Consider the following 25,810-nt stretch of genomic DNA (forward strand, 5'->3'; position numbering starts at 1 on the left):
AGCATCATCTTCATAATTCTAAACAGAACACAACCCTCCAAAAATCAGCCGAGGCTGCACTGTCTGGGAGGGGTGTAAGATCACGTGGGACCCAGAGTGCCTCCAGTCCGTGCTAGCACCCCTCAGGTACAACTTGGTGCTCTGCTGAACCATCCCCACCCTCTGGGACACGGTCTCAATGAAAAAAAGCCCCAAACCTTGTTTTCTCCGTGGTCTGTACTGCTGAGCTGGCACGTCTCTGTTCGGGGGCAAGGAGCCGAACAGCAAAATGGCACCAGGTCTGGGTGTTCACAGCCAACTACACAAACTCCAGCACGTTAACAGAACAGAGTAGGCTCATGTCTTCGTTGGAATTACCTCTGACAGCTCTGTTCAGGTGCTAACAGGTAATGCCTTCACTTTAAATTCCCAATTTTCTAGTAATATTTTAGAATTAGAACAGCTAATACTGAGAATTAATTACCTTTAAGCACTGCCCTGAAAATACCATGGAAATAAAAACCAGTATCTCACATTTCCAGAAAACTACTCAATCCGGAGTTTATTCACACATCAAACAAAACAAAACGAAGATTTAAATCTATAAGGATGCAAAGAATAGAGAGCAGTAGTTTAACATTTTATTGAACTGGTGGTGCTTTATGTGCTGTTTTTAGTGAATCAATGAAAAAAAATTGTACCTCATATGTCCCTATTTATTCATCCCATAATCAAATTGCACGGTAGCAATTTTGTGCAGTCCTTTAAGTCAGGAAACTGATTTCATAATTCAGTTTCCTGCAATAAACTATTTTACACCAAAGTACATACACAAAGTATAACGTGAAAGTGGATGGAGGGCGTTAATACATGCTCCATGCAGTGCCACAGAAAGGCAGTTCTAAAGGAGTCGCTGAGGTCTGGTGAGCGATGGGTGTTAGCACGACCAGCGCTGGTGCAGCTCTGGTTTCGACACGGCCTTGCAGGGCACCGTGCAAACATATTCCACGAGAAAAACGTATTTGCTGACGGCAAAATCGGCTGTAAGACGGGTCAGGGAACAGCTCCCTGGCCATTAGAGGCTTCCTCCTTCAAACACGACCTTGACATCCATCACCTTTCCCAAATCTGATCGCGTTTTCCCACATCCAAGTCTTTAGAAAGAAACATGCCTAGCAAGTATCAGCGTATATTGAACTTTACGTGAAGTGGCATTGCCAAATTGGCCCTCGAGTATTTCAAACCTGTTGATCCCAGACCAGTAAGGACAGGCAAACACAGAGCTGCCAGTTACTTAAGAAGTTTTGGCACAGTTAGAGTAGGAACTGTAATTTCTTTAAAAATTGGCACATAGTTTGGGTTTGGTTGGCTTGGGCCTTGATCCAAAGTCTCGATGATAGTCTGCTTCATGTCTCTGCTGGCATCGCCTCTCACCGTCAGCAAAGCTGCGATGTGGTCATCCCTGCCAAAGGGAAAGGGTAGAACTGGCATTAGGGGGAAACTTTGCACAAGTAAGATTTTGTCAGAAATATCATCACTTAGCTGGCAATCCCGCCACTCAGCTTCAGCACGTGCTTTAGCTCTTCATCAGATCTCTAGTCACTCACAACTGGCTTTTCCAGCTCAATATAAAGCACTACTTTGGCTGCTCTTAGGATGCTAAAATCTATTTTATCCTCCCAAAACACAGAATGGAAGGATTTTCATTATTCCTTTGCTATACCACTGAGTACATCAGTGCATGTGCCTCCTAGTCCAGCTCACATACCTTTTATATTTATATATATTACTATTTTTCATAAGAAAGTGGCTACATTCTAAAGTATGAAAAATACGAGCACATTTACACACTGTTTTAAAATTCGCCCCAGACTACAACAACTATGATGCTATCTATCTTAATTTTGAGGGCAAAGAGAATTACCTGATATCTGGGTATTTACTGACTAAAGTTGAAACTTCCAGATAGAGCAGCGAAGGATCAGTTAGCTTGATAACCTCGGCAATGGCTTCAATGATGTCACAGAGTCCTTCAGTGTCCTCTCCAGAGCCCTGCAAGATGAAAAGTAAACAAATAATACAAATCCCCCAAAGAAAAGCAATCCCCACTCAATATCTATCAACAATCCTTTAATTAGCATTTTGTCCAACAATGCTCTTGAATTCCCCACAGACCTGAATTTTCAGACATTAAGAAAACAAAATACTTGTGAATTGTCACCATAAGCCTTTGCCCTCTTCTTCATCCAGAGACCTGCCCTCAGAATATCAGCAAAGAAAGGCATGTCTTAAATACCACACATCGTCTGTATCCACATGGTGACAGGTTCCAGCCTTTAACTTTTGCTAATGTGCCAGCACAAACATTAGGAATAGCTTTTGTTTTCATAGATTTCTCTTGAAACGTTACTCAAAAACTGGGCCCCGACCTTCTAGTCATCTGGCCACCACGGCAGCTTTCAACAACTGATCAACTGAACTGTAATTCCTATTTAATCCCTGGACTATTTTAGCGCTCTTAATTCCAGGTCATCTGCTCCTGCCAATGTGGTATTGTTCATTTAATTTATCCCATAACCTCTTCTGTCCGTGCCTTAATCCCAAACAGATCTTACACAGAATCCCACAAAACGAAGGACTCTGATGCAGGAGTTGCCCCAACATCTTCCACAGTGAGCAGAGATGAACGCTGCCCCTTCCCCACCCTCCCAGGTTTTCAGGCTTTCTCTTTCTCTGCCTTCTTTTTGCATTTTGTCACCCCTTGGCCCTCTTTCCGGCAGACTCCTGCTCCTTATGCAGTTAAAAAAAGCTATTTCAGTGTTCGTTTTAGGCCTGTCTTGTACATTGTTTCTCGAACACCTTTTCTGGCCTGTCTTTTCCATTTCTGCTGCACTTCAAAGTACTTGCTGATCCTAAACGAACACACTGCATGCTACTCGGGTAATAAGTAACTGCATCTGTTTGATGCGGTATCGTCCTTTCTTCCAGCCAGGAAAAGCAAATCCCAATTATTTCTTTCTTTAAAGAGACAACTGCTTGCTTCTTTCACTTGCTGCTACGAACTCAGGGTGCCAACCAAATATTCAGCTGCAGAGTGCTGGATGAACGAACACACAGCAGTAGAATCCTGGGCTCAGGAACTTCAGCAGCAGCCCTGGCTGTGTTCAGAAACTCCGTGCCCTCAGCTGGCATCTTCGATACTCACAAGCCACCCAGCATTTTGCAGGCACGGAGATCTGTCTCTAGCCTTTACAGGCAGTAAACACGCGGGGTTGTTCAGGTGAACAGCATCACCCACAGCAAACACTTACAGCCGCAAGCTTCTTGAACAGGAACCGGAACTGTTCTGCTTCTTTAATCATTCTTTCTGCCCCCTCTTTTCTCTCTTCCGCGTTCTTGAAAGAGATACGTTTCAACATGATGGCTCTGATGTATTCCACAACCACTCTCCGATGGGCCTCGATAGTCATGGTCTGAAAGAAAAAGGTGGTGGATTATGCCAGTGATACCTGCCAACGTAGCCATTATTTTATTTTGAGTCTTTGAACAATTATTTGGCTTTGAAATGTGTGTTTGCCATTAATCACCAGTACGCAGCTTTTGCTAATGCTACACATTCTGAGTGGCTTTAGATTTTCACAGAAATGAAACTCTGTCCTTCCCTAATGAGAAGGATGTGCCAATTATGAGAAAGGGAAACAACAAACCCAAGATATCTCTAATGACTCGACCGAGTTATTTTTTGAGGAGCATCAAAGCTAGAAGAACAAACATGAAATAATTTGGATGATCTTCAGAACAAAGCTGTGCTTGGCTTTGCTCTTTATATCTGGGCAAGGGACGACCAGCCATCCATCACAGAGGCTCTGCTGGAAAACTCCAGTGTGTCACATAAAGCACTGCAAGCCTTGCCTGCATTGTCTGGGCTCTGGGTCAAGCCTGGTAAACCTGGAGAGCCCACAGCAACCGCTTTCTCACAGCTTCCCTGACTGATTTGCTGTCCTGCACTTGTCTTTTTATAGGAAATAGCTACTGGTGACTAAGGGAAGCATCTGGTATTGGTGCAAGAGTAATGCTGAGGTTTGAAAATAAGGAACAAAAAACCCAAAACCTTTATATGCTTTTTCAACTCTAATGTGGGATTCAAGGACTCTCCTTACAAGTCCTCAGGTGGGTTTTTTCCCCTAAGCACGGTGGCAAAGTTACTTATGATTAAGGAAAAGCCTGCAATAACAGGTAGTCACAAACTTTTAATCATATTTTATAGTGTATATATATCGCTGAAGTTTGAGTTTCAATCCACATGTTCTTCAGTCAAAATTCTGGAGAAAGGTTTCAGGAAAGAAAAAGAAAAAAGAAAAAGAGAGAGAAAACAACAGACTGCAAAGTATTGGAAGTCACAGCCCTCATCCAGGACAAAGAAAATACGATTTCAAGTCCTGCTCTCAGGACTGTGCAGAAATATCAGAGTTTACTGGTTGTGCAGGGACAGCTTCTCTTGCATTGGTGGACCTGACGCCAGTCACAGAGAGGAAAACTAACTGCACAGAAGAGACTGTGGGAGCCTGACATGTACACCCTGTCCCACTGAAAAGCAAAAACTACAACGGAACACTCCAGAAGAGCCAGCACCCCGATGACAGGGCATTCACTTTACACCCGAGGAAAACAGCCAAGCAGAACAACTGTAGGATCCAGATCCCCCTCGCTCCAGAACAGCGTCCTTCCCACAGGGCTACAGTCTTTTTGCGGGTGCTCTCTTCACGTGGCTTTTTAAAAACTGGATTTTCAAAACAGGGTTAACCAAGAATGTTTTAAAACCAGAAAAAAAAAAAAATCCCAGCCCAAACCAGGGAAACGAAAGTGTGTCCCATTCAGTGCTAGAACATACGGTATCTGGTGTGGCAGATTTTTTCCGTGCTGGGAGACAGTGGAGTGGCAGGTATGATGAATGCCAAAAAATGCGTTTGTCCTCTTCCTCCCCATAAGGTGGCAATAAGCACTACATGATGAAACACATGTGACTGCAGAGATTGGTATTAACACTTAAAGAAACTCATGCCAAGCTCTGTTACCTCACAGTAACAAACCGTATCTGGGAAAAAGCTGTTCCATGGATATAAATCTGGGACCGACCTCACTTCTTTTGTGTACTTTTTCTGGACTGAAAATGCGTATTACTCACATAATGAGGCCTCTAGGATGCAAATACTGAAGGTTAAGAGGTCATCAGAGGAACTTTGAGCAGTCCCCTCTAAGAGTTAAGGTAAGAAAGACTTAAGTATATGATTTTGAGACTTTTAAGCATTTCTGCTTAGTAAGAGTTTGTTCAAAGACCTCACCTAAATCCTGATCTTCCTAGCTTCAAGCATTTCCGAAATCTTAGGCAATCACTTAAGACGTGCTATCTTAACTACAAAACCTGATTTTAATTCAGTAAAGGATGAAAACAAATACAATAATACTAAAGGTTAAAGGATATCCAGGTATCCTTTGACAGGCCACGGGGGCGGGGGCGAATAAATGACCTAACCTAGCACATCATGCTGCTGTAACAGCGCTTTAAACCCGAGTTATGCATTTGTTAAACCTTATAGCACCGATTTAACTATACCTCATTGTACATATTAAAACCAGGGATTACAGAATGTGTGTTTATTTAAAAAAAAAAAGTAATTGCAGGTCAGCAAAAATAGTTTCTGAAGAGCTGATTTTATCTGACTACAAACTTCTGACGAGAGGCAGAAAAGTACAAGCTGGTAAGAATACAATCTAGTAATACACCAATACATTTTCTGGACTAAATCTGCAACTCTGATCTGTCTTTGACAATATGATATGGCTGTGAACAAAAAAAGATGAGAAGGAAATATTAGATTCAGACTTTTGCAATATGATTATGAACAACTCTTCATTTCCAGTGATGAATCAATTCCAATTTCTGTATTCCAATTGTGAACTCCATTCAATGTTCAGATCTTCCAAACCAACACGATATCCACAGTACATTAGCAAAGTATCATAGAATATTTTGCACCTACCTTTTTATAAGGCTTTTTTATTTTTGCAAAGTCATTGAAATAATCCTCCACGGTGACACAGATAGTCCCCACTGCATTAGAGCCCATCAACCACTTCTTTGTCATCAGCTCATTGAGATGTGGCTGAGAAGGTAACAAACGATTGATCAGAACAAATGTTTGACGCTTCCATCATATCAGTGCAGTTACAAAAAAACCCAACAGAAGACAATCTGAAGTGTCATACATTTCTGACCCACACTCCTTCAAAAGGAAGAAGCAGTTAGTGTAGGAAAACGAGGTGATCAGTTGTCGGAGTGACAGCTGCCGCAGAGCGCTACCCTGACACACACTGGGTGCGTCTGCAAACCACCTGCACCAACCTGAGCAATGGTTTCAGGAGTTCTCTAAAACCCTTTGTTATGTTTTTCTATTTAAATGTCTACGCTAAATTTAAAAAATTATGGTCCAAGGACAAAATTGGCCTAAGTGCCGATGATTTTGATTTTAAATATGAAGAACTTTCAAACTGCTGTGATAATACAACTTCACGCTTGATTTCTTGGACTGCTTCTGACTACTCAGTTGTTCCTCTTTGATGGCCACACAAACTTTCTGCGCCTATATGCTTTACTCCTTTCCCAGAACGCCACAATATATAATTCCAGTATTTTCTCCATCTACATACCCATCTTGTGTTGTTCTCCCCAGAGGAAAAATCCTTTACATATTAGAGCACAGCATTTCAGAAATGATAACAGTAACATGAAGCTTGAGGTTCATGAATTTCAAAATGGTCATTAAGAGTAGATGGGGTTTCTTCTCACAATGAGCACAGTTAATGAGCAATAAAGGTTTTGCTTAAGAACTCCAAGTTTAAAATAAACACTGCTCCCACATCCTTCTCCATGTGAGTCATTCCAGGTGCTTACATTAGTTCAAAATACTATTACAAACCTAACAAGCCCTGCAGCACCTTTCTTTGCCCCCGCTATTTCTCTGATTTCCCTGCCTCCTTCCCCATACTCCCAATTGCTTTTTAGTAATGAGTTATTTTTTTTCCCCCCTGAGGGATTCTGTACAAGAAGCTGGAATTCTTAAACGTGGAAATTTATCAGTCAGAAAGGGCCCACCTTCAGAGTCATTACCTATCCTAATGAGAGGTGCACTGCACCTGTACAAAGAGAACATCCGCAGAGGTTTCCCAAACAATTCTTAACACTCAACTACCTAAGACTAAGTACAATCTGCTAGAAAACTTCACTATATACAAAGCACCTGCCCAAAGTCATCCTGTGAAATACACTTAAGCAACTTTTCAGGCTCCTACGTGCAAACTACACCAGTGAAGAACAGTACTGACGTTTACTGGCACTTTGCGAGCACACCACATATTTTATATGTTTTTAGCAACCAAAAGACTTCATCATTCCTTAATTATTTTTCCTTATAAACTACTACTTCTGCTTTTCTGAGGGAAAAAAAGTTCTAACCTCTAAATCCATGAAGACTTCATCTAGCAGGCTAGAGCATCCTTCCTTGGCAATGATGTCTAAAGTTGCATCCATGCTTGTATGACTGCTTGACAACGTGTCTTCCATTTCAACTTTCAAGTATTTTCTTTTCAGACTGATTATAGATTCTCTGTGACAAATAACAACGCTTTTCGTCATCTGCTGATGCACAAGTTCATTGCTACTCAATTTTGGAGTGCATACACAGAAAGAGACATACTAGACAGTCGTCTTTTTGCAAGGGGAAATAATGCCTGCTGCTTGCTCTGGAAGCCTTAATTTACTTTCCAGCATGATTTTAGTGTGATCAACCAGGACTACTTGTATGTTGGTAACAAACTACTGCTGATTTGTGTACTTGAGAGTGGCAGCAGACATAGATGAACATGGGGTTGGATGGCTGAACACTGAAAACACGAGCAATGAGGATTTCTTTCTCCTGTTGTGGTATTCTCAGAGCAAGCTCTACCTTTACTTTTGCCCAGTTCAGTTCACCTCGATCACACTGCCTGAAGGTGAGCTGAAAGAGATCAAATGTAAGAGAAGATGACAGGCCCCTGGCAAACTAACTGAAATGACTGTCTCAAACTCTGCAAGCTGAAGATCGTGCTGGTTTTGCCTGGGGTAGAGTTCATTTTTTTCACAGCAGCTAGTCTGGGGCTGTGTTTTGGATTTATGCTGGAAACAGTGCTGATAATTTCGGGGTGTTTTAGTCGCTGCTGAGCAGTGCTGACACAGAGCCAAGGCCTCTTCTGCTCCTCACCCCACTGTGCCAGCAGGTTGGCTGGGGGTGCACAAAAAGCTGCGACACAGCCAGGACTGCTGACCCCAGCTGACCAAGGGGATATTCCGTACCACAGGGCATCGGCTCAGCATATAAGCGAGGAGGAACGTTGGTCGGGGGCCGCTGCTCAGGGCCTGGCTGGGCATCAGTCGGTTGGTGGTGAGCAATTGTTTTTCATTTGCATCACTTGTCTGTCTTGGGTTTTATTTCTCTCTTTTTTTTCCCTGTTATTTTCATTCTCATTACAATTTTTTCTTATTATTTTATTTTATTTAAATTATTAAACTGTTCTTATCTCAACCCACAAGTTTTCTCACTCTTACCCTTCCAATTCTCTTCTCCCCCAACCCCCTCAACTCCTCCTTGATGTTGGGAGAGCGAGCAGCTGTCTGGTGCTCAGTTGCCAGCTGGGGTTAAACCATGACAAAGATAATTTTTTCTTTGGCAATGAAATTTTTGGAATTACAAGTGGATTTTCACCCGTGAGGGGCGATGGCTTGGCTTGCCAAAGGCAAGAGCAATCACAATAGCTGTCTCTTAAAAACAGCAATATATTTAACTGTTGTCCGAGTCACCATCCCCGGCTGCATTTAAAGGATGGCAGAGGTGGCACTTAGTGACACGGTGTAGTGGTGGACTTGGCAGTGTTAGTTACCTGTGGGCACTATGGCCTTGAAGGTCTTTTCCAACCTGAACGATTCTGTTCTATTTGTCTTTGTTTAGGCAGCTGAACTATCCTAACTGAAACCCTCTTTGCATACAAAAGAACAGAAGGTCCTGGGAACATGCAGTATCACAAATGAAACACCAATACTTATTTTTCTCCCAATACTGCAAGAACACGCAGACTTACTTAAAGGTTTGACAGTTGTTGATGACTGCAATCATGTATTGAACATAGCATTGAGGATACTGACGATTTTTAAGATGTTCTTCTTTATACAACTGTGCTTCATCTTTGTACCTGTAACATATACAAGGAATGGCACCATTAAACAGACAGAAATCTGTAATAACTTCAGTAAACCTGTAGGACCAAATGCTCCATAAGGGCCTGTCAGGTATTTAGAAGTATTTTACAAAGGGCTGGTTGCTCATGTGATGTTTAGTCTCTCTGTTCTGGGCAGAATCCCACCAAGGAGGTGTTTTCTGTCTGGCTTGTGAGAAAGACAATACAAGTTTGAGATAGAATAGAAAGCGGGACTGACTCCAAAAATTAGAGCACTTTGCAGAAAGGAACTGAAACTGCCACTCACCAGCACAGAAGAACTTCTGCAGTGAAACTGGGGAAGGGAGGAAGAAAGCAAGAAAAGGAAAGGGAAGAAAAGCTTGATTGGCATGGATGTGACAGGAGAAAGACAAAGCAATAAAGAAACATCCACAGGAAAAACAAGCATTGGAATTGTAGGAACAAAGAGAGGCTGAGGCAGGATAAAGCATTTATAGTTTAAAAGTTATGTTACCTGGTTAGAAATGAATTCATCTGTTGAAGACATAGAAGGAGTACCTTTGTTTTCAAATCTTCATTTATCTGAGCAGCCACCTGAAGATTCTGCTCAAACATCTAAGTTAAAAATAATTTAGTTATCAAGAGAGGCCTTTAACAGTGGTAAACCAAAGACAGAACTCCTGCCTCGTTGGAGACTCTCACTATGACTGGCTCTACATATGCATTTTTGTTTTTGGGGTTCGTTGGTTTGTTGGGTGTGGGGTTTTTGTTTTGTTTTGGGGTTTTTTGTATTTTTTTTAAACAAGCCCAGACAACTGCTGCTGACTAAACCAAAAATCATTACTTCCATAAGCGTAATTAATAAATTACTGACAACCCTTAATGTATGCTGCAGTTCTCTCCTTGCATTCTTTCTTCAGCAAAAAAAAGTACTTAATATTTCTAATTCATTAGGAATTTGGCTTTACAGTGGATCAAAGTTTTTGGGTCAGCTCCTGCAGATAGTAATGAATAATCTCATAACTCGATTTCCTTCGCTCTCCCCATACATGACAGCAGTAAGTTCACCTTAGTGAAGTAGCAGGGATCCCTACACTTTAGAAACACAACTGGGCACAAGATGGGGGTGGCCTACAGGGAACTGCGTTTGAGAGGAGGGGGACTGGAAAGGAAGGGTACCAAGCCAGGTGGAAACACAAGCTGCTTTTATGCTGAGATGATTTTGGAAGTTTCGCTGTGACACAAATCTCAGCACTGCAGCCTTTGACAGTACAACACCAGAGCCAATCAGCCACCAGTTTCTTGGCTATCACACATCAGCTGAAAAGGATTTGGTGACGTCAACCCTGGCACTAATACAAATGTGAAAGAATGTAGCAGAAATCCCGGTATAAAAAAGTGGGAAACACATGCAGGAAGAAGAGACCATTTATCTTTCATTGAAGGTACCTAACACTATAACTGGAAAGAAAAATTAGAAAATGAGCATGATAAGCTGACATTTTCTGGTTGATAAAGATCACTTTAAAAACATCCCATTTCTACTACCAACAACAGGATGGTGCAAATTGGTTTGTTTCTTTTTTTGTGGGCTTTTTTTTTTTTCCTTAAGGTCTTAGAAATAGCCTTATCTTTTCTGTTTTGAAGCTATTTAATAATTTGGACCGGCATCAATGTTAACAGAAGTGGTGTTTAAACAGCGACATTTCTGATAATCAACAGAACTTTTCTTTCCAGTATTAAGGTGTTTGAATAATGAATAATTTATAGGAACAAACAGACACCTAACTATCTTGGCACCACATTAACAAACAATATTCTAATAACTTACAAACACCTCATCTGGTAGGCTTATACTACAAATTTACATGAAGAGACTTAAGTAAAAGCAGCTAACTAAATACAAATATCAACTAAATTGCCTGGGAAAAATATGTTTCTAATCTACACATAAAAAGAACTAAAGTCTCTAAGTGTTAAAGTGAAATAGGCAAATAAACACCTCAAGAGAAACAACCCCTCCAACTAACAACTCTACAAATAAAACTATACTTCAATAGACACAGAAACAACGGCATTCCAAACAGTTTGGTCTCCCCCTCCCGTCCCTCCATTCCCCAAAATCCATGTGCTGCTTCTCTAGATTTTCTAGAATAACCAAGTTCTCTTATACCTGAAAAACAATAGCTGGGAGTGTAGTCTGATAGTACCCATCTTGGTCTGCTTCGGGTTCAGTTTCTTTAATCCAGTCTTTTTTATCTGTCTCCAGTGCTTTTCGTAGCCAGCCAATGATGTTAGACTACATTAAATAAAGCAATCGAGAAAAGATAAGATTTTTTTAATTTTACACAACAAAAAAACCCACTACAATATTTGGAATAGCAGCCATTTCATAATGAAGAGTGACATAGTCACAGGTCATGCTGACCACTCCTGTCAGCCCTACAGGATAGGTAACAGACAAATCAAAATTTGCATTGTCAAAGACAAAGCAGGGATTGTACTGGGAAACTAATGATGTAGTTTGAATCCAGCTTAGGCACACTTTGGAAGGGGAGTGCTCCAAACACAAAGAGCAAGTCAGCTTGTCAGAATCAACACTTATACTAACCTTGGCAGCATTTATTAAGCCTCAGGCTTTAGGTTTCAAACTGAAATTTTGAAGAGAATTAGCACATATCTATTTGTAGTTCCTTTTACCTACATTTAACTGACGCTCATTACTGTTGGGGACAAAACTCCAGGATTAGATTAAACAAGTTGCCTTTTTGGAACTTAACTGCTGCAGGAAATAGTGATGGAGATACAATAGTTGGTTCTCCTCCCATCCGGCAAGCGCATTATACAGCAAAGAGACATTAAGAACAACTGTTTTTAGATCAAGCCAGTTTTCTGATCACCCACATGTCAAATACCATGGACATATTTGCAAGAGTAGGTCGTACAGACCAGCATGTTTGCTAAATATGTAATTGGACTTGTTGACTCCTGTCTATCTAGAATAATTACTCCTGTGTTTTCAAAGGGTTTAAGGTTTCCGCCACTTTTCCACTTTGTTAATTTATTTAAAACCCCTAGTAGTACAAAGGTTCACACTTCTTTCCCACATACAACGGGTATATTAGTGTGCCCTGCCATTCAAAATTCAACATGACCAGCAGGCATGTACAGAAAGGGCAAGAAAGCCTAAAGTATGTCTTTTTTTTTTTCTTTTCATTTTTAATGTTTACTTTTTTAAAAAAAATTTATTAAATCAGTATCTTTTGGTCAAAACTCCTACAGCAGACAGGATAAAGGAAGAAACTGAAAGCTCTGTTTCAATCTTCCTGCACAAGAAAGGCCATTGAGGAAACACAGACCTGTAGTTTTCTTCCTCCCTTTACAACTACAGTGAGCGGCCTGTCAAGTGCTGTATCTGCAAAGTACCTACAGTACCGTCTTCAATTATGTGAAACGATGCGTACTGTCTTTTTTCCCTCATAAGCACAGAACTGCTCTGATGAGACACGATTTGCAAAGAAGAATTAATCTTTTAAGCCATCAGCCTGGGGACATCAACATTTTTCACCTTAAGGTCATCATTTACAAGAACTTTTTTTCAAGCTGAGGTGCTCAGGGAAAAAAAAATCTATTAGAAATCTGTTAAAATCTATTATCATGTTATCTCTGATGAAAATGAGACATTTTTATTGACTTAAACATCAATATTTAAGTTGATAGTCACGATTAGGAAATACTCAAACAGAACTAGCTATTTTTTGTTTATAAACAGTTTGAAACACAACATCAAAAGAAATAAAGTAGAAATGTAAGTGGGGATGTGTAGAAAATTAGGTCAGGCTGAATCCTGTGAAACAAATAGGCAGTTTCAGTATTTTCTACTTTGGAAAGAAGAAAAAGCCAAAAATCAAAACCAGCAAAAGAAAACCACTCTGTGTTTAAACAGAACAGCAGCTTTGCTTTATTCTACTTCTAGATTATAAATACAACAGTGTTCTAGACATAGTATTTTTCAATAAGTAGGGAAAAAAACATTTCTGAAAAACCAGCATAGGTATATTTTTTCATTGTAAGAGGGGACAAAACGAATTCAAAGGTACTTCCTGAGTCAAGCCCAAAAAGTTACTTGAGAAAATAAGCCAACAGTCCTAAAGGTAAGAGCAGAAAAACTCGCATACAAGCCCTAGTAAAGCTAATGTGAAGCAGAGACTCTACTGGCAACTTCCTTGAGACCCAACAAGATCGGTTCACATTATTGTGATGAGTATCAAATCCAAGTAGTTGCTGTTGCTGGACATATTTTAGTAGCTGACACAGCCCAAGAAGCAAAAAAAATTTCCCTTCTCTGCTTGGCAGAGCTCTTAAACCCAGGAGGACTAGGAATTCCATTAAACAATGGAAGAACAGCAAGCCCAAAGTTCCAACTACCCCAACATCCAGTCCGAGAAGCAATCAACAGCGGATCTTTAAAGAAAAATACATTTAAAAACCTGATAATCACATACTGATTCCTTGGCCATGTAGCTGCCTGATTTCCAGGGACTCTTAGGATAACCAGCAGCAGTGTCTATATATTGAAGATGCACTTGAAATGGCACCCCCAAAAGGAAATTAGGCTCATACAGTCGACAGGCAAGAAAGGTAAAAAAAGACTGTGAAAAGAATCAAACTGGCAAACAAGAACATCCCGATTACCTTGAAAAGATCACATCTGTATCCAATGTTGAGGCAGTTACTATCGGGACCAAGCTGCATTCAGTGGCTTGTAACTGTACAGTACTACCTAACGTACCAGCACTGCGAATTTAGACCTGTGAACGCTGGAATTCCTTCCTTTCTAATAAAATATGATTAACATGGTCTGTAAAGCATAACTATTCCTCGAAATGTCATGATTTACATCTATAAAATCCTCTGATTATAACTTTATAAACAAGCCTACCCATGCCACACGAAAATTTGTAAAAGTAATGACATCGAGTTCACATCTGTCACATCAGTTTCCTCTGATGGAGGAACAGCTCTAAGGCACTAATGCAGCTATAAACTCATCTGAAGGTGTCTTTGCATTATTGTTACTCACAGTAAGTGTTGACATGTACTTGCTGAGAAGCTGGTCTACCACGTTTTGTGAAATCAGAGGATTCAGAGAATTTACATCCACTTCGGGAGACAGTTCTGAATTTCCCATCATCTCTGCACTGAGTTTAAAAAAAAAAAAGAAAAAAAGACATTGCCAATCAGTAAAGAAAAATGAGATAAAAAGTTAAAAACTATGCAGCTTTTTTGGTATGACCACGGCAAGGGGCAATTTTCCAATATCTACACATTTTTAAAAGTTCTTAATAGTAACTGCCATTAATAAATGCATTTACAAGGAATGTGCATAAAACTATATAAAACAAAGAACAGGCTGTAAAAGCTACAGCCGTGCATATACTAAACAAAATGTTGCAGACATTTTAAACATTCAACCTTTTCATGTGTTTCTAATTTTTATGTACAGGAATTAGCAATTGCTTAGGATCGAACAAAAGCCAACTGGTTCAACCTGAAGGATCTTACTAGGGGACATTTTTATGTGTCTCTTAAATTTCAGAGGTAATGACCGACAACACATTCTGAAAAGTACAAAACACTCTCCTGCGAGTTTCTCAAAAGAGCTTCTGTTTTGCTACTTGTATCACATCCATATCAAGGCTAAAACACACTAAAAGAAAATATACCAATGCTTCCTGTACTGGCAGGGAACACACCTAACGGAAGAGCAGGAGGCATCTCGCATGCCAGATCAAAAGTGCACTTCAGAGTACTGTATTCTAATAGCACCAGTAGCTATACGTGCTTGCAAAGGAAAACTCTTGATTTTATAGGGTTAGAAAGAAACTGGAACAACCCTCAAAAATATTTTTACAAGGATTATATAAAATTAATACTTTACAGTGATATTTTGCATCTGTGTAAGATTATATAATGAGCTGCTTGTGTAACTAGAACAAAAAAGCAAAGCTACGCCAAAGCACAACATACCAAGAACTCTTAATATTTCATGCTCAAAAAGAAAAAAAGAAATCAATAACTCCAAACCACACTCTTCACAGTGTGCTTTATTAACAGTTGATGGAAATACATTCAATCATAATAACGTGAATTGTTTCACAGTCCATTTCTAGCGTGCTTTTTCAGGAGGAAGCCACAAATTCTATATTTGCAGTGGAAACTATAAAAAAACCCCAGCAAATTAAAAAAAAAAAACCCTACACAAGTGTTTAGCTTGTGTATTTCTGCAAGTTAAAGTTGTTCTCTGGGTACACGCAGTGAGTCAGCATAGTGGTGCTTCCACAGCACTAAGAAAAATATAGTACGGCGAGCTACTCCAAACCCAAAATTCTTGTCTTTGAAACCATAAAAGCTACTGTTCAGCTGAACACTTGACATCTGTAGCCTTTTCCTGAGCCTATAGGAAAGGAGACTGAAGATAGTTTAAGTGGCTCAAGCTCTTCAGCAAACTGAATTCTGTTCTGTTGCTGCTTAGATAAAGAATACACGCAATAGCAGGACCTGCTCTAAGCTTACTCAGGGAAAATGTGAGAAGCTGTTTATGGCACTGTACCCTATCAGAAAAGTATTTCTAGCCTCATTTTACCACCATTATCCCTACTTCACAAGGCCGCAGAGATATTAAATCTTTCTCAAAACATATCAACTGAAACCCCAAATTAAAAACCACAAGCTTCTACTGGAATAAAGAGTGGCTAACTAGCTTTTAGTTAACTGGCTTTTAGAAAAGTGCTGCTGAGCAGCCTTTAGAGATAGGGAGGGAGGCCAATTTGTACTGACCCTTATGCATAGATCCATCGCGGACTGACTAACAAACACTTTAAAGATAAGAATGAAGCAGAATGCGCCAAGCGAAGGACACCAGGTGGAATCCTCCAGTCAGACTGTGGGGCTCAAGGAACACAGAAGACTGAGCAGAAGAAACAGGGAGGGCAGCGAGCAAGAGCTGGTCCTGTAGTTTGGAAAAGACCCAGGATGATACAGGGCATGCGCCACAGGACAAGTTCAAAAGTTCAGCCAGGAGGAAGACTTGGACCTTCATCCCCAAGGACCCCCGATGGGGGGTGTAACTTGGACGGACTGAGGCGAGACTATGGGAGGAACTTATGTTAATGAATTCCTGGAAATAATTAGAATAACCCAACCTTTTCTTAGAAATGTAAGGAATAAACATGAAAGCTGTAAAAATAAGGCAAGCATCCTAACGCTTGGGCATGCACGTATGGAAGGAGCGATCCCCCGTGCTGCCCGGCGCCGCAATAAAGAATCCCTGCTGAATAACACTTAGTGAGTTTTCTCGGCTTCACTACCTCCAGCACCCAAAGGCAAAAATTCTCCCTACACGTAAGTTCTCCTTCCCAACTGCCACAACCCAAGTGTCTGGGGGAAACAAAGTGACAGACAACACTTTTAGAGGCGTCACGAGGCTTCTAACTGTAGGGGAGTTACTTCCCTCCAACAAAAAGTTTATAATCAAGTTGAAATTTCAACTGTATGATCTGGAAATAAACATTTCTATTCTCTCTCCTATGCCAGGCTTGCCAGAATCCTGCTCCATCTTGTAAGAAGAGGTACTCGATCCAGAGACAGCACCCAGCTAGATATGTAGCACCATTCCTTCTGCTCTTCGGAGAGAAGATTGTTGACGCTGTCTGTAGCAATGCTGGTAACTCCTGTCAACACTTAGTCAGTATCTGATAAAATGATGTTATGAACATGGGCATCAGGATCTTAAGACTTACGTTTTTCCCCAAAACACAGATTAGATTCCTGGTCCCAACCCAGTAGAGATTTAGTAACAGCAGTGTGTTACCAAAGCTCTCACTGGCTTAAATAAGAAAGAGAACTACATCCAGCACAGCAACCCTGCACCCCACCCGAACACTAAAGGCTATTATTCCCCACGGAGCATCACTTCATTTCTCAGGTACGGGTTGAACACAGTTCTACTAACAGCTTCCAAGACACGCTCTGGTATCTAAAACTCTTATCCTGCACATATTGGAAACCGAAGTTATGCGTGGCCTTCTTATCCATTCATTACATGGAAAAACACCTCAATGCTTCTCTTAATTGGTCAGTATTTTCTCATCTGGTTTTGAAGTGCAGCTGCAACATGCAAATACAAACTGACACGTTCCCTCTAATATTCAATTACATTTAATAAAAGTAGAGGAGGATTAGAATGGACAAAAGTATCTCCCACCACAGTGTTCCACAGAAGTGAACGAGGAATGTAACAGCACTTTAGAACCTACTTTTCATACAGGGAAAAAAGAGGGTGAAATACCACAGAAACACAGTTCTTACGATGTCACATAGGCCGTCCTCCTTCACAGTTTATTATAAACATATCCCTACAGAGAATTGTTTACTGTGTTGTTAAGAGATTTGGTAAGCTCCGCAGATATATCCTGCTTGAGCACTTCACTTTTCCCACTCACAAGCCTGAGCTGATTTCTTCTTCCACTGTCCACTACAAACGTACACAACAGCTAATTATCATCCGTTTTATAATGGTTTATTGTACTCTATAACAACACAACTACTGTAGTGCCCTCTCAGGCTTTTTATTTTTTTTTTTTTTTTTAAGAGAAGAAAGAAACTCAAAGCCTTAGTTTTTTTCCTGAGATATTTCCTCTGATTTCCATCACACTTGTTACACGGATATACAGGGCAGAACTGCATTCTCGGGTATCTTGTACCACACGCCCACTCCTCTCCCCGTTTCACTTCCTTTACAAAGCTCTGCCTTCAGGTGCTGTGAGCCACAGAGGTTGCTTTAGCAGGAGGGAGCCCTTTTGGATTGGTTTGCTTCGCAAATAAACGCAACGCTGGCTTTGCTCCCCCTCCTTTGCCCTTCCTACGACAGAACACATGGATCGAGAGAGCTTTAGCTCTGAACTGGCTAACTCAATAGCCATCTGCCCCACGTCCTGGGGGAAGGCTAGAGGGACAATTTTAAGACCAAGAATGGCTCTACTGGAACATCAGCCCCAGGACATAAATGAAGAACGCAGGAGCAGGATATCTGCGGAGGCCATGCCTCCAAAGGTAGAGGGATTCACATATTTCTGATTTTCATTCACTGTGGAGTTACTCCTCCGGCCTTCTATTAACAAATAAGAAGAGCTCAATGAACTCAGCTCCTTATCAGTAGCTGCATCTCTCATACACCCTGCACGGGTACGTCAGCACGCATTAGTACTTCACTTCAAGCGACAAGCTCCTGATTGTTTCTTGTGGGGAAGAAAAGAACTTTGCAGTGCAGAGCAAGGCACAGAGTTCTGAACAAAATGGATCTTAAAGCTGGTTATACAACTTCTACAGAACAGCATTATCTCCTACCTATCTGCTTTACGGTATTATACTCTAAACCTATCAAGCATCCAATTTGGCGAATTAGAGAGACTGAAGAACCGAAGACAGCAGAAGGGGACACGGCACAGGCTCTGGGTCAGTGCCAGCTACTGAGAACAGGGTTACAGTCACGAGCCACACAAAGGCTAGCATTACTTTTTTCCCCAAACAAATCAGTTGCTCTAGTAACTACATGCCAGCAAAAACTAAGCGGTTGCCATTTGAGCTGTTTCTACCTGGAGGGTGAAGAAAGGAAAAAAAAAAAAGACAGAATGCTTCAGTTATTCCAACAAATCACACAACCCAAAGCGTCTGAGTACCACAGGAGGCAACCTGTAAGCACAAATTCTGCTAAATAAACAAATCGCCACACAGTCATGAGAGAAAACCTGAAGGAAGTTACTACATTCTTTCCATTTAACAATCACAAATTAACACTGAAACACTCCCAACCCCTGCAAAAAAGAACAATAGAAAGTTAATAACCACACAGATCTAGGGCTGTGGCCAACAACAAACATTTTGTTTCACACACGAGCTCTCAGTCCTTCTGGTCTTCCTAATACTTCACCAAACTGGCACAGAAACACAAAGTCACTGTAGCTTCAAGCAGGTCTTTAACGGCATGAAAACTTTAAGCTTACAAAACAACTCAAAATCACATATCAGAAAATACAAACAAGCTTTAAGGAGCAATTTCCAGAAAGGAAAATGGGTAACAAACACCAAACCAGCAAGTTACTATTACCTGTCTTTTGTTTTATCTTCTTATATGTTATTAGACATGCAAATATTGGCACATGAACTGTGTTTTGCAGGCTTACTCTCAACGACTGCTAACATAAAAGAGAAGGGGACCTTACCTTTTGTATGTATTTAGAACCCAGGACAGAAGGCTAACAATCTCATTCGCTTCCAGATCCTCTGCAGCAAGCTCTTGCATGCGGGTGGATAAAGCTTGATGGTACATGTTTAGCAATTTGTTGAAAATGTCATAATGTGGAGGAAAACATTGATCCAGCAGGGTTTTGGCCACGAGGAGGTCATCAAGGACGTATTTACGTATGATTTCTAGGTGGCGCACAAGCCACATTTTGTCAGACTCTCTAGTATCTGCTTGAGTGCCTTCAATTCGTGTGCTCACAGTTCTTTCCAAAATGTTGAACATTTTTTCTTTCCACTTCTTTGGTCTGCCAGGAGGTATGAAACCAGTTTGTTTTTTCCGGTCTAACATGCGTCTGTCAATTTTCTCCTCCCTCTCAATTATCCTAACGACAGAAACAAGCAAGGTTGGATCTCGACGGACTGTAACAAGAGATCTTTGAACCACCATCCAAAGCTGCTTTCCCAACTCCTCCGAAAGTTTCTGCATATCCCCAAAGTATGTATGGATGAGGTTCATGTCATGTGTGTTTTTGCTGTCCATGCGATACTGCTCATACATCAGGTTATCACGAGAGCACTCTAAATCCATCAGTTTTCGATGAGCTTGCAGAAGTTCCCCTTGCTCAATCAGGTCTTGGGTCTCCCTGACTATCTCTGGAACTGAAAGGCAGGCGAACAGGAACAAACAGAGAGAGTAAAACACCACAATCAAAATACAAAGAATAAATACAAGACAATAAAAGCACTAGGAAAGAAGCTGTAGTAATTCTCTGGAAATGAAGGAAATTATTTTGAAGTATTCAAAAATCGTTAGTAAAAGCTATGTATCTCTATACATTATTAATTACAGTGCTCCATTTTGATCAGTGGCTAAACAAAGATCATAGTGCCAAACAGAATGTAATTTCCTTTCTCTCCCTCTCAGCCCCTTAAAAAAAAATCCATGAAAGTCGACGATGATACACACGGCAGTACTCGCTTTCTTCCATCTTGCACAAAAGGCTTTTAACTTGCCTGACTAAAAGTCACTTACCCTGCTGAACCTGAGGCTGCATATACTCAACAAATACAGAATTTTACTTCCTTCCTGAGGAACAGTTTTTGCCTGCCTAAGGCACAAAAGAAGAACAGGGGTAATTACCTGTGCTAAGCTATTTAGAAGATTTTTTATTATTATTTTTCAGTATTTGAGGAATACTGTAGAAGAGGATTAGGATCCTGTGGGGGAAAACTGAAAAATCTCAGCAGAAAAATTATCACTGAAAAAAAGGCAGTTAGTGATAAAACTGCCAACCCAAAAAAGGTTTGAAAAGACAGTTATTCACGATCATTAATCATGATGAAAACCACTTGGTTTATAAAACATTTGTTTTGCTCAGATTGAACTTATCATCAACTATACTGCTTAACAATGCCAGGGGGAGATGCTTCACGCTAAAAACCTCTCAGAATGCCAGAACAGAAAAGGCTTATTGTCTCAGTTGCATTCATCAGTGTAAAAGAAAACAGCCCCAAAAAACTCAGCATTGGAACATACAGAATTTGTTGTTCTTTGTTTTTTACATTGCATGTAAATACTAAACACGTAACCCCTGCTACTGATTGCAAGCAAGAAGCTTCTTTGTTACTTGTGCTTGATGATGAGATAGGCCAGACTAGAAGTTCTTATGCACAATTTCGACTCGATATATGTTAAATGGTTACCAGCTACTTCCCTGAACGTGATGTGTAGGTGATTCTTCTTTAATTCTTGACAACCAGTGAGGTTTAAAGTTCCTGACGTTACTCACCAACCTTACAGCTGTTAGTACCATTTTGAAGTGCTTTCAGTATGTGACGGGTTACATCAAGAACATTAGATTACCTGAAAAGATGTTCTTGAGATTTTCCACAGCGGCTGCCAGTTGGCTGTGTTGCACTACAGCGTCCTTAACATCCTTGAGGTTTTCTATGGTGTTGATGCTCTGTCTCCAGTCCTTATTGACATCTATCAAAGACTGCTGAATGTCCTTTACATCGTTCAGTGCGTTGTGCAGTTGACTTAAACCTGTCCGTACTCCATCTAACTGCGACTGGATTGCTGCCTTAAATTCAAACAAACAGAGAAAGAACTCATATCAACCATTGTTAAGTTCTGCATTTGCTACATTTCTCAAGAATTAATTTTCATTTCGGTATCTAACATTTTCAGAGGAAAATAAAAACTGAAAAGGTGATACTACAGCTTACTAGAAATGTGTAGCTTATCCAGTGTGTGCACACATATTCTTTTTTTGAAGTTCTGAAGCTGTATCTAGGTCCTTTAAAACTAGATACAACTGGTTCACCTAGAGCTTAGGCAGATGGATCACCATCATAAATCTACATGAAGCCAGGATTATGGGAAGGCAGAATGAGATTTCTTTGTCTTTCCTTCACAAACTCATTTCAAAGCGGGATATCAGAAGAAAGCTGATCCAGATGTTTCACAGAATGTTTGGTGTGTACAGATTCACAAAGCACTTTACTAAAGCAATTACAAATTTTGACTGGCAACTGAAAGTGTTAAAAAAAAAAAAGAAATAAATTCTGATATGTTCTAAAAAAACCCCTCTGGCCTATCATGCCTGAAAGGAAAGACGTTCAAGAGGAATTCAGACAAAACAAAACACAACAAAACCCCAAACTGAGTAAATTTCAACACTGTGAAATATCAACAACCAGACCAACTATCCAACTACTAGATTATTTTGGCATAAAGAGAGGTTATTAATACAGTTATCTCTTGTGACAGGTGACAGTTGAAATAATGACTCTTCAAATAGCTTATTAGTCCTGAATATCATTTGACAGTCCAGACACCTTACAGAAAAGGCATTATAGTGCATATCTGAGTGAAAATAAAACGGATCACACCCACAGCATGCTTTTATATACGTATTTCTAAGAAGATGTGACTAAGATGAAATCAGGTGAGTGGAAAATGAAACTGGAATTAACAGACTTCAAAAGACAAGTCAAAGGCAAGACACCAGTGAAAGCTCAGTTGCACATCTCAAGGACTTGAAGTAACCAGTAAAGAGGCACTAATGGTTTTGCTAAGCTCAAAACACATTTCTTGCCATACTTTTACGGCCAAAAAGCTTGGGCAGTTTTGGAACTTTTTGTCTGATACTAGAAGCCAAAGAGGAAATCCTGGTAACCATGAACAACATTTATTGTGTTTTAAATGTACTGGGAAAAGTCCCAGAAGTGATTCTTATTTATGCACTTTCAAATTATGACATGCTGATTTTATCGATAAAAATGTACTTTCCTGTCAGACTCAGTACAATCAAGCAGTGGTAAGGCATTTTTATACAATATCCGTCTACAGAACTGCTGCATTAACACATTTTTCCCCTACAGGAACTGAGGAAATTAGGATACTTGAACATTCAATGTGATACTCAAACACAATCTACTGAAGCTAACTATAAAGTATTTTTAAAAAAAGTCACATTACTATTAAACGTTCAATACTTTTGATTTGACATTTCAATTTCTTCTGAGACAGGTTTTCCAAGCACTATATATTCAAATTTTTGCCTAGTTAACTTCTGCAAAACCTTAATTATGTTAAACAGAAGCAATCACTGATCTTGGCCACCGACACAAATGGCCAAAGAAAATTCTAATAACAAACATTCCCCCATGTTCAGTTTGTCTTCTAATAGTCAGTGAAGGCCAGGAGAGGAGGTGGGGAGGAGGGAGTGAGGCATGGCCTAGCGTTGTAGACTTTGCTTTCGAGAAGGTATATTCATCTTAGATCGGACTGACCATCACTGTATTAAAAAAAGAAAACAAACCCAAGCCATCCTAGGAACGGGGCTCAAAACCACTTTTATCTCGTTTCAAGTGACGGCCCTCCACACGAAGCCATGGAACCAGGATCCTGGCTGCCTGGTCTCCCCAGAGCCCTGTGGTTCAAATTCATGATTGCACAGCAGCTAAGAATCAAAGGGCAGAGGATTCAAGCACGTTTATACTCAGGAAAACCCACGTCCTAGGAACTCTCCTGGGATATGTATACAGTGTTTCTACAGAGTAAGAGAAAACTAAAACCCAAGTTCTCCCATTGACTGAGTAAGTGCAAACAAAGATGGCTGTCAATGCCCGTAACTTTTCAGGCTCTGGAATACAGTCCAAGCAGCTCTTTGCCAACATTTTTGACTGCAGAGCCCAGAAGTACCAGCCTACACCGCTAGCTGGTGCTTATCTACCCATTGTTTCCAAGTTCTGCACCAATCCTTAAAAATATTGCTTCACTAACTGCCCTCAGTCTCACACATGAAGCAGATGAGTTTGACACATTTCAAAGCAGTTTTTCCTCTAAGAATTTATAAAATGCAGGAAGAAATGCAAGAAGGATGTAAGAAATGGACATTATTAAATATCTGAGAGAGGATATAGAGAGAGGAGTAGGATAACCAACTGGAGGAGATGCTGGGTTTTTGGGCAGAAGATCATTTCATTTCTCTGCTGCTTCACCCCTGCAACATGCAACTATTACCTGGGTTTTCTACTCTTCACCCTTGATTTACTTGATTATCTTGGTTCTTCTGAGGCAAGTTACAAAGACGAAAGCATATCCAGTCAGAAAGAAGCACCAACATGTTCACCCTAAAAGATCTGCCACGTGTTCATTCACAGAGATGAAGCAGCGGAGGTTTTTCAACAGTGGTCCAACCTGCAAAGTCAGCAACTCCACTGGCTGATGATCCTGATGACCCTGGCTCTCCATCTTCCACACCATACACATACACAGTTTAAATACAGAGCAAGAGTATTTCCTGCATCCTCTAGGTGCTCCCATCCATTATCAGAATTCTTATGGGGAAAAACTGCTTTGCTATCCACTGCATCGCTAACCATCACCTGTTTCAGGAAGGCATCCTGACTGGATTAAGGGGTATTGTATTTCTTTTGGGAACAGGTATTTCTGACTGTCTATAGATGACTGAAGTTAAAGTAACTTAAGGAAAGTGACAAGGAAATAGGCTATAAAGTGGATTTATGGAATTATCAAAACTTATACAGTTATGTTTAGTCATCACTAAAACAGGCAGTAGGCAAATGACTCTCCTCATATATTATAAATAGATCACAGTAACTGAACAGCTGATCCATTATTAATAGACTCTACTATATGCCTCCTGCCTTAAATCTGGAAAACCCAGTCCAAGCCATCAGGAAAATTTCTGTTTCCGTGTTACAGACAAAAGTTAACATGTCACTTGCTAACAGATTTTTTCACTGTGAAAGAAGACAGGCTCTCTTCATGCAGACTCCCACCATGAAGGAGCCATCAAACAGTTGTCAGAAACTAACCTATTCTGAAATATAAGATTAGATACAGTGCATACCAGCCATTTTGACCTGGTAAACCCAAAAATATTTCCCAAAACACTTTTCCAAGGCTCTACTCCAACTACTTAATATAGCGGTCTAAAATGACTGTTGGCAAGTGCGTACCAGTGAGGGAAGAAAACAGAGAACTCAGTAATGTATAGACCCTAAACACAGGCTGACCTTACTGCTGTTTCAGGTGAAGTCTGTGTGTGTGCACTCACATGTACACATGCAAAGGAGGGGGAAAACCATGTGAGTACACTTCTGCAAGAGACAAGAATGTTATAGGTTTCAGCTACCTTCCATAAACCCATGCAAAGGTCAGAGACTTTTTTCAGACGAAACTTTATGTTACAATTTTTTGTTACAAGTTCAGCATTCAGTCATTGAGACAAAGGTTTGTTGGCTGACAGGCTACACAGCACGAGGGTAGCCGTCCACTGATAAACTGCAGAAGTTACAGGCCATAAGGACACTTGAAAAGCTCAAATAAAATTTCAGAAAGATGTACAGCATTAGTTTGTGTTACTCTCAGGAAGCAAAATTTCTGGTTTGGACACAGAGCACAACTTAACAGTCCATGGTTTAAAACTATTTGGATGAAAATGTGGAATCAAAAAATGGAAGGAAAAAGAAAAAAAGGAAGGTATATTCATGCTGCACCAAAGACACTCAGGTTTATGAAACTTTGTACCTTGAGTCGAGCTTCAACCGAAGCCTTCTTACGAGCTTCCCTCCTGCGATACTGCTCCACTTTATCCAGCTGATCAGGGCGCTGAAGCATTCCCGCCACTCTCTGAACAGCTGTTGCAACTGCTTCCCTGTCTGTTTCCTCCATTGTCGATTAGGACCTCAAAATGCCTTCATAATTTAACAGTACTGAAAAGAA

The 25,810-nt window shown here is 40.4% G+C and overlaps 1 protein-coding gene across 1 annotated transcript; it reads right to left on the bottom strand.

The window, feature by feature from the left end:
- Positions 1-514: 514 nt before the first annotated feature.
- Positions 515-25,787, bottom strand: EXOC3 (exocyst complex component 3). Its single transcript, XM_086469158.1, has 12 exons — positions 25,616-25,787; positions 21,416-21,635; positions 19,530-20,211; positions 14,330-14,447; positions 11,420-11,545; positions 9,761-9,861; positions 9,151-9,261; positions 7,493-7,643; positions 6,021-6,143; positions 3,291-3,452; positions 1,904-2,031; positions 515-1,441 (listed from the first exon to the last, which is right to left on the bottom strand). The coding sequence occupies exons 1-12, from the start codon at positions 25,757-25,759 to the stop codon at positions 1,270-1,272; spliced, it is 2,238 nt and encodes a 745-aa protein (XP_086325284.1). The 5' UTR covers positions 25,760-25,787; the 3' UTR covers positions 515-1,269.
- Between the last annotated feature and the right edge of the window lie 23 nt (positions 25,788-25,810).

The sequence above is a fragment of the Leptosomus discolor genome, chromosome 8 (assembly GCF_034619465.1).
Source record: "Leptosomus discolor isolate bLepDis1 chromosome 8, bLepDis1.hap2, whole genome shotgun sequence".
Lineage (NCBI taxonomy): Eukaryota > Metazoa > Chordata > Aves > Leptosomiformes > Leptosomidae > Leptosomus > Leptosomus discolor.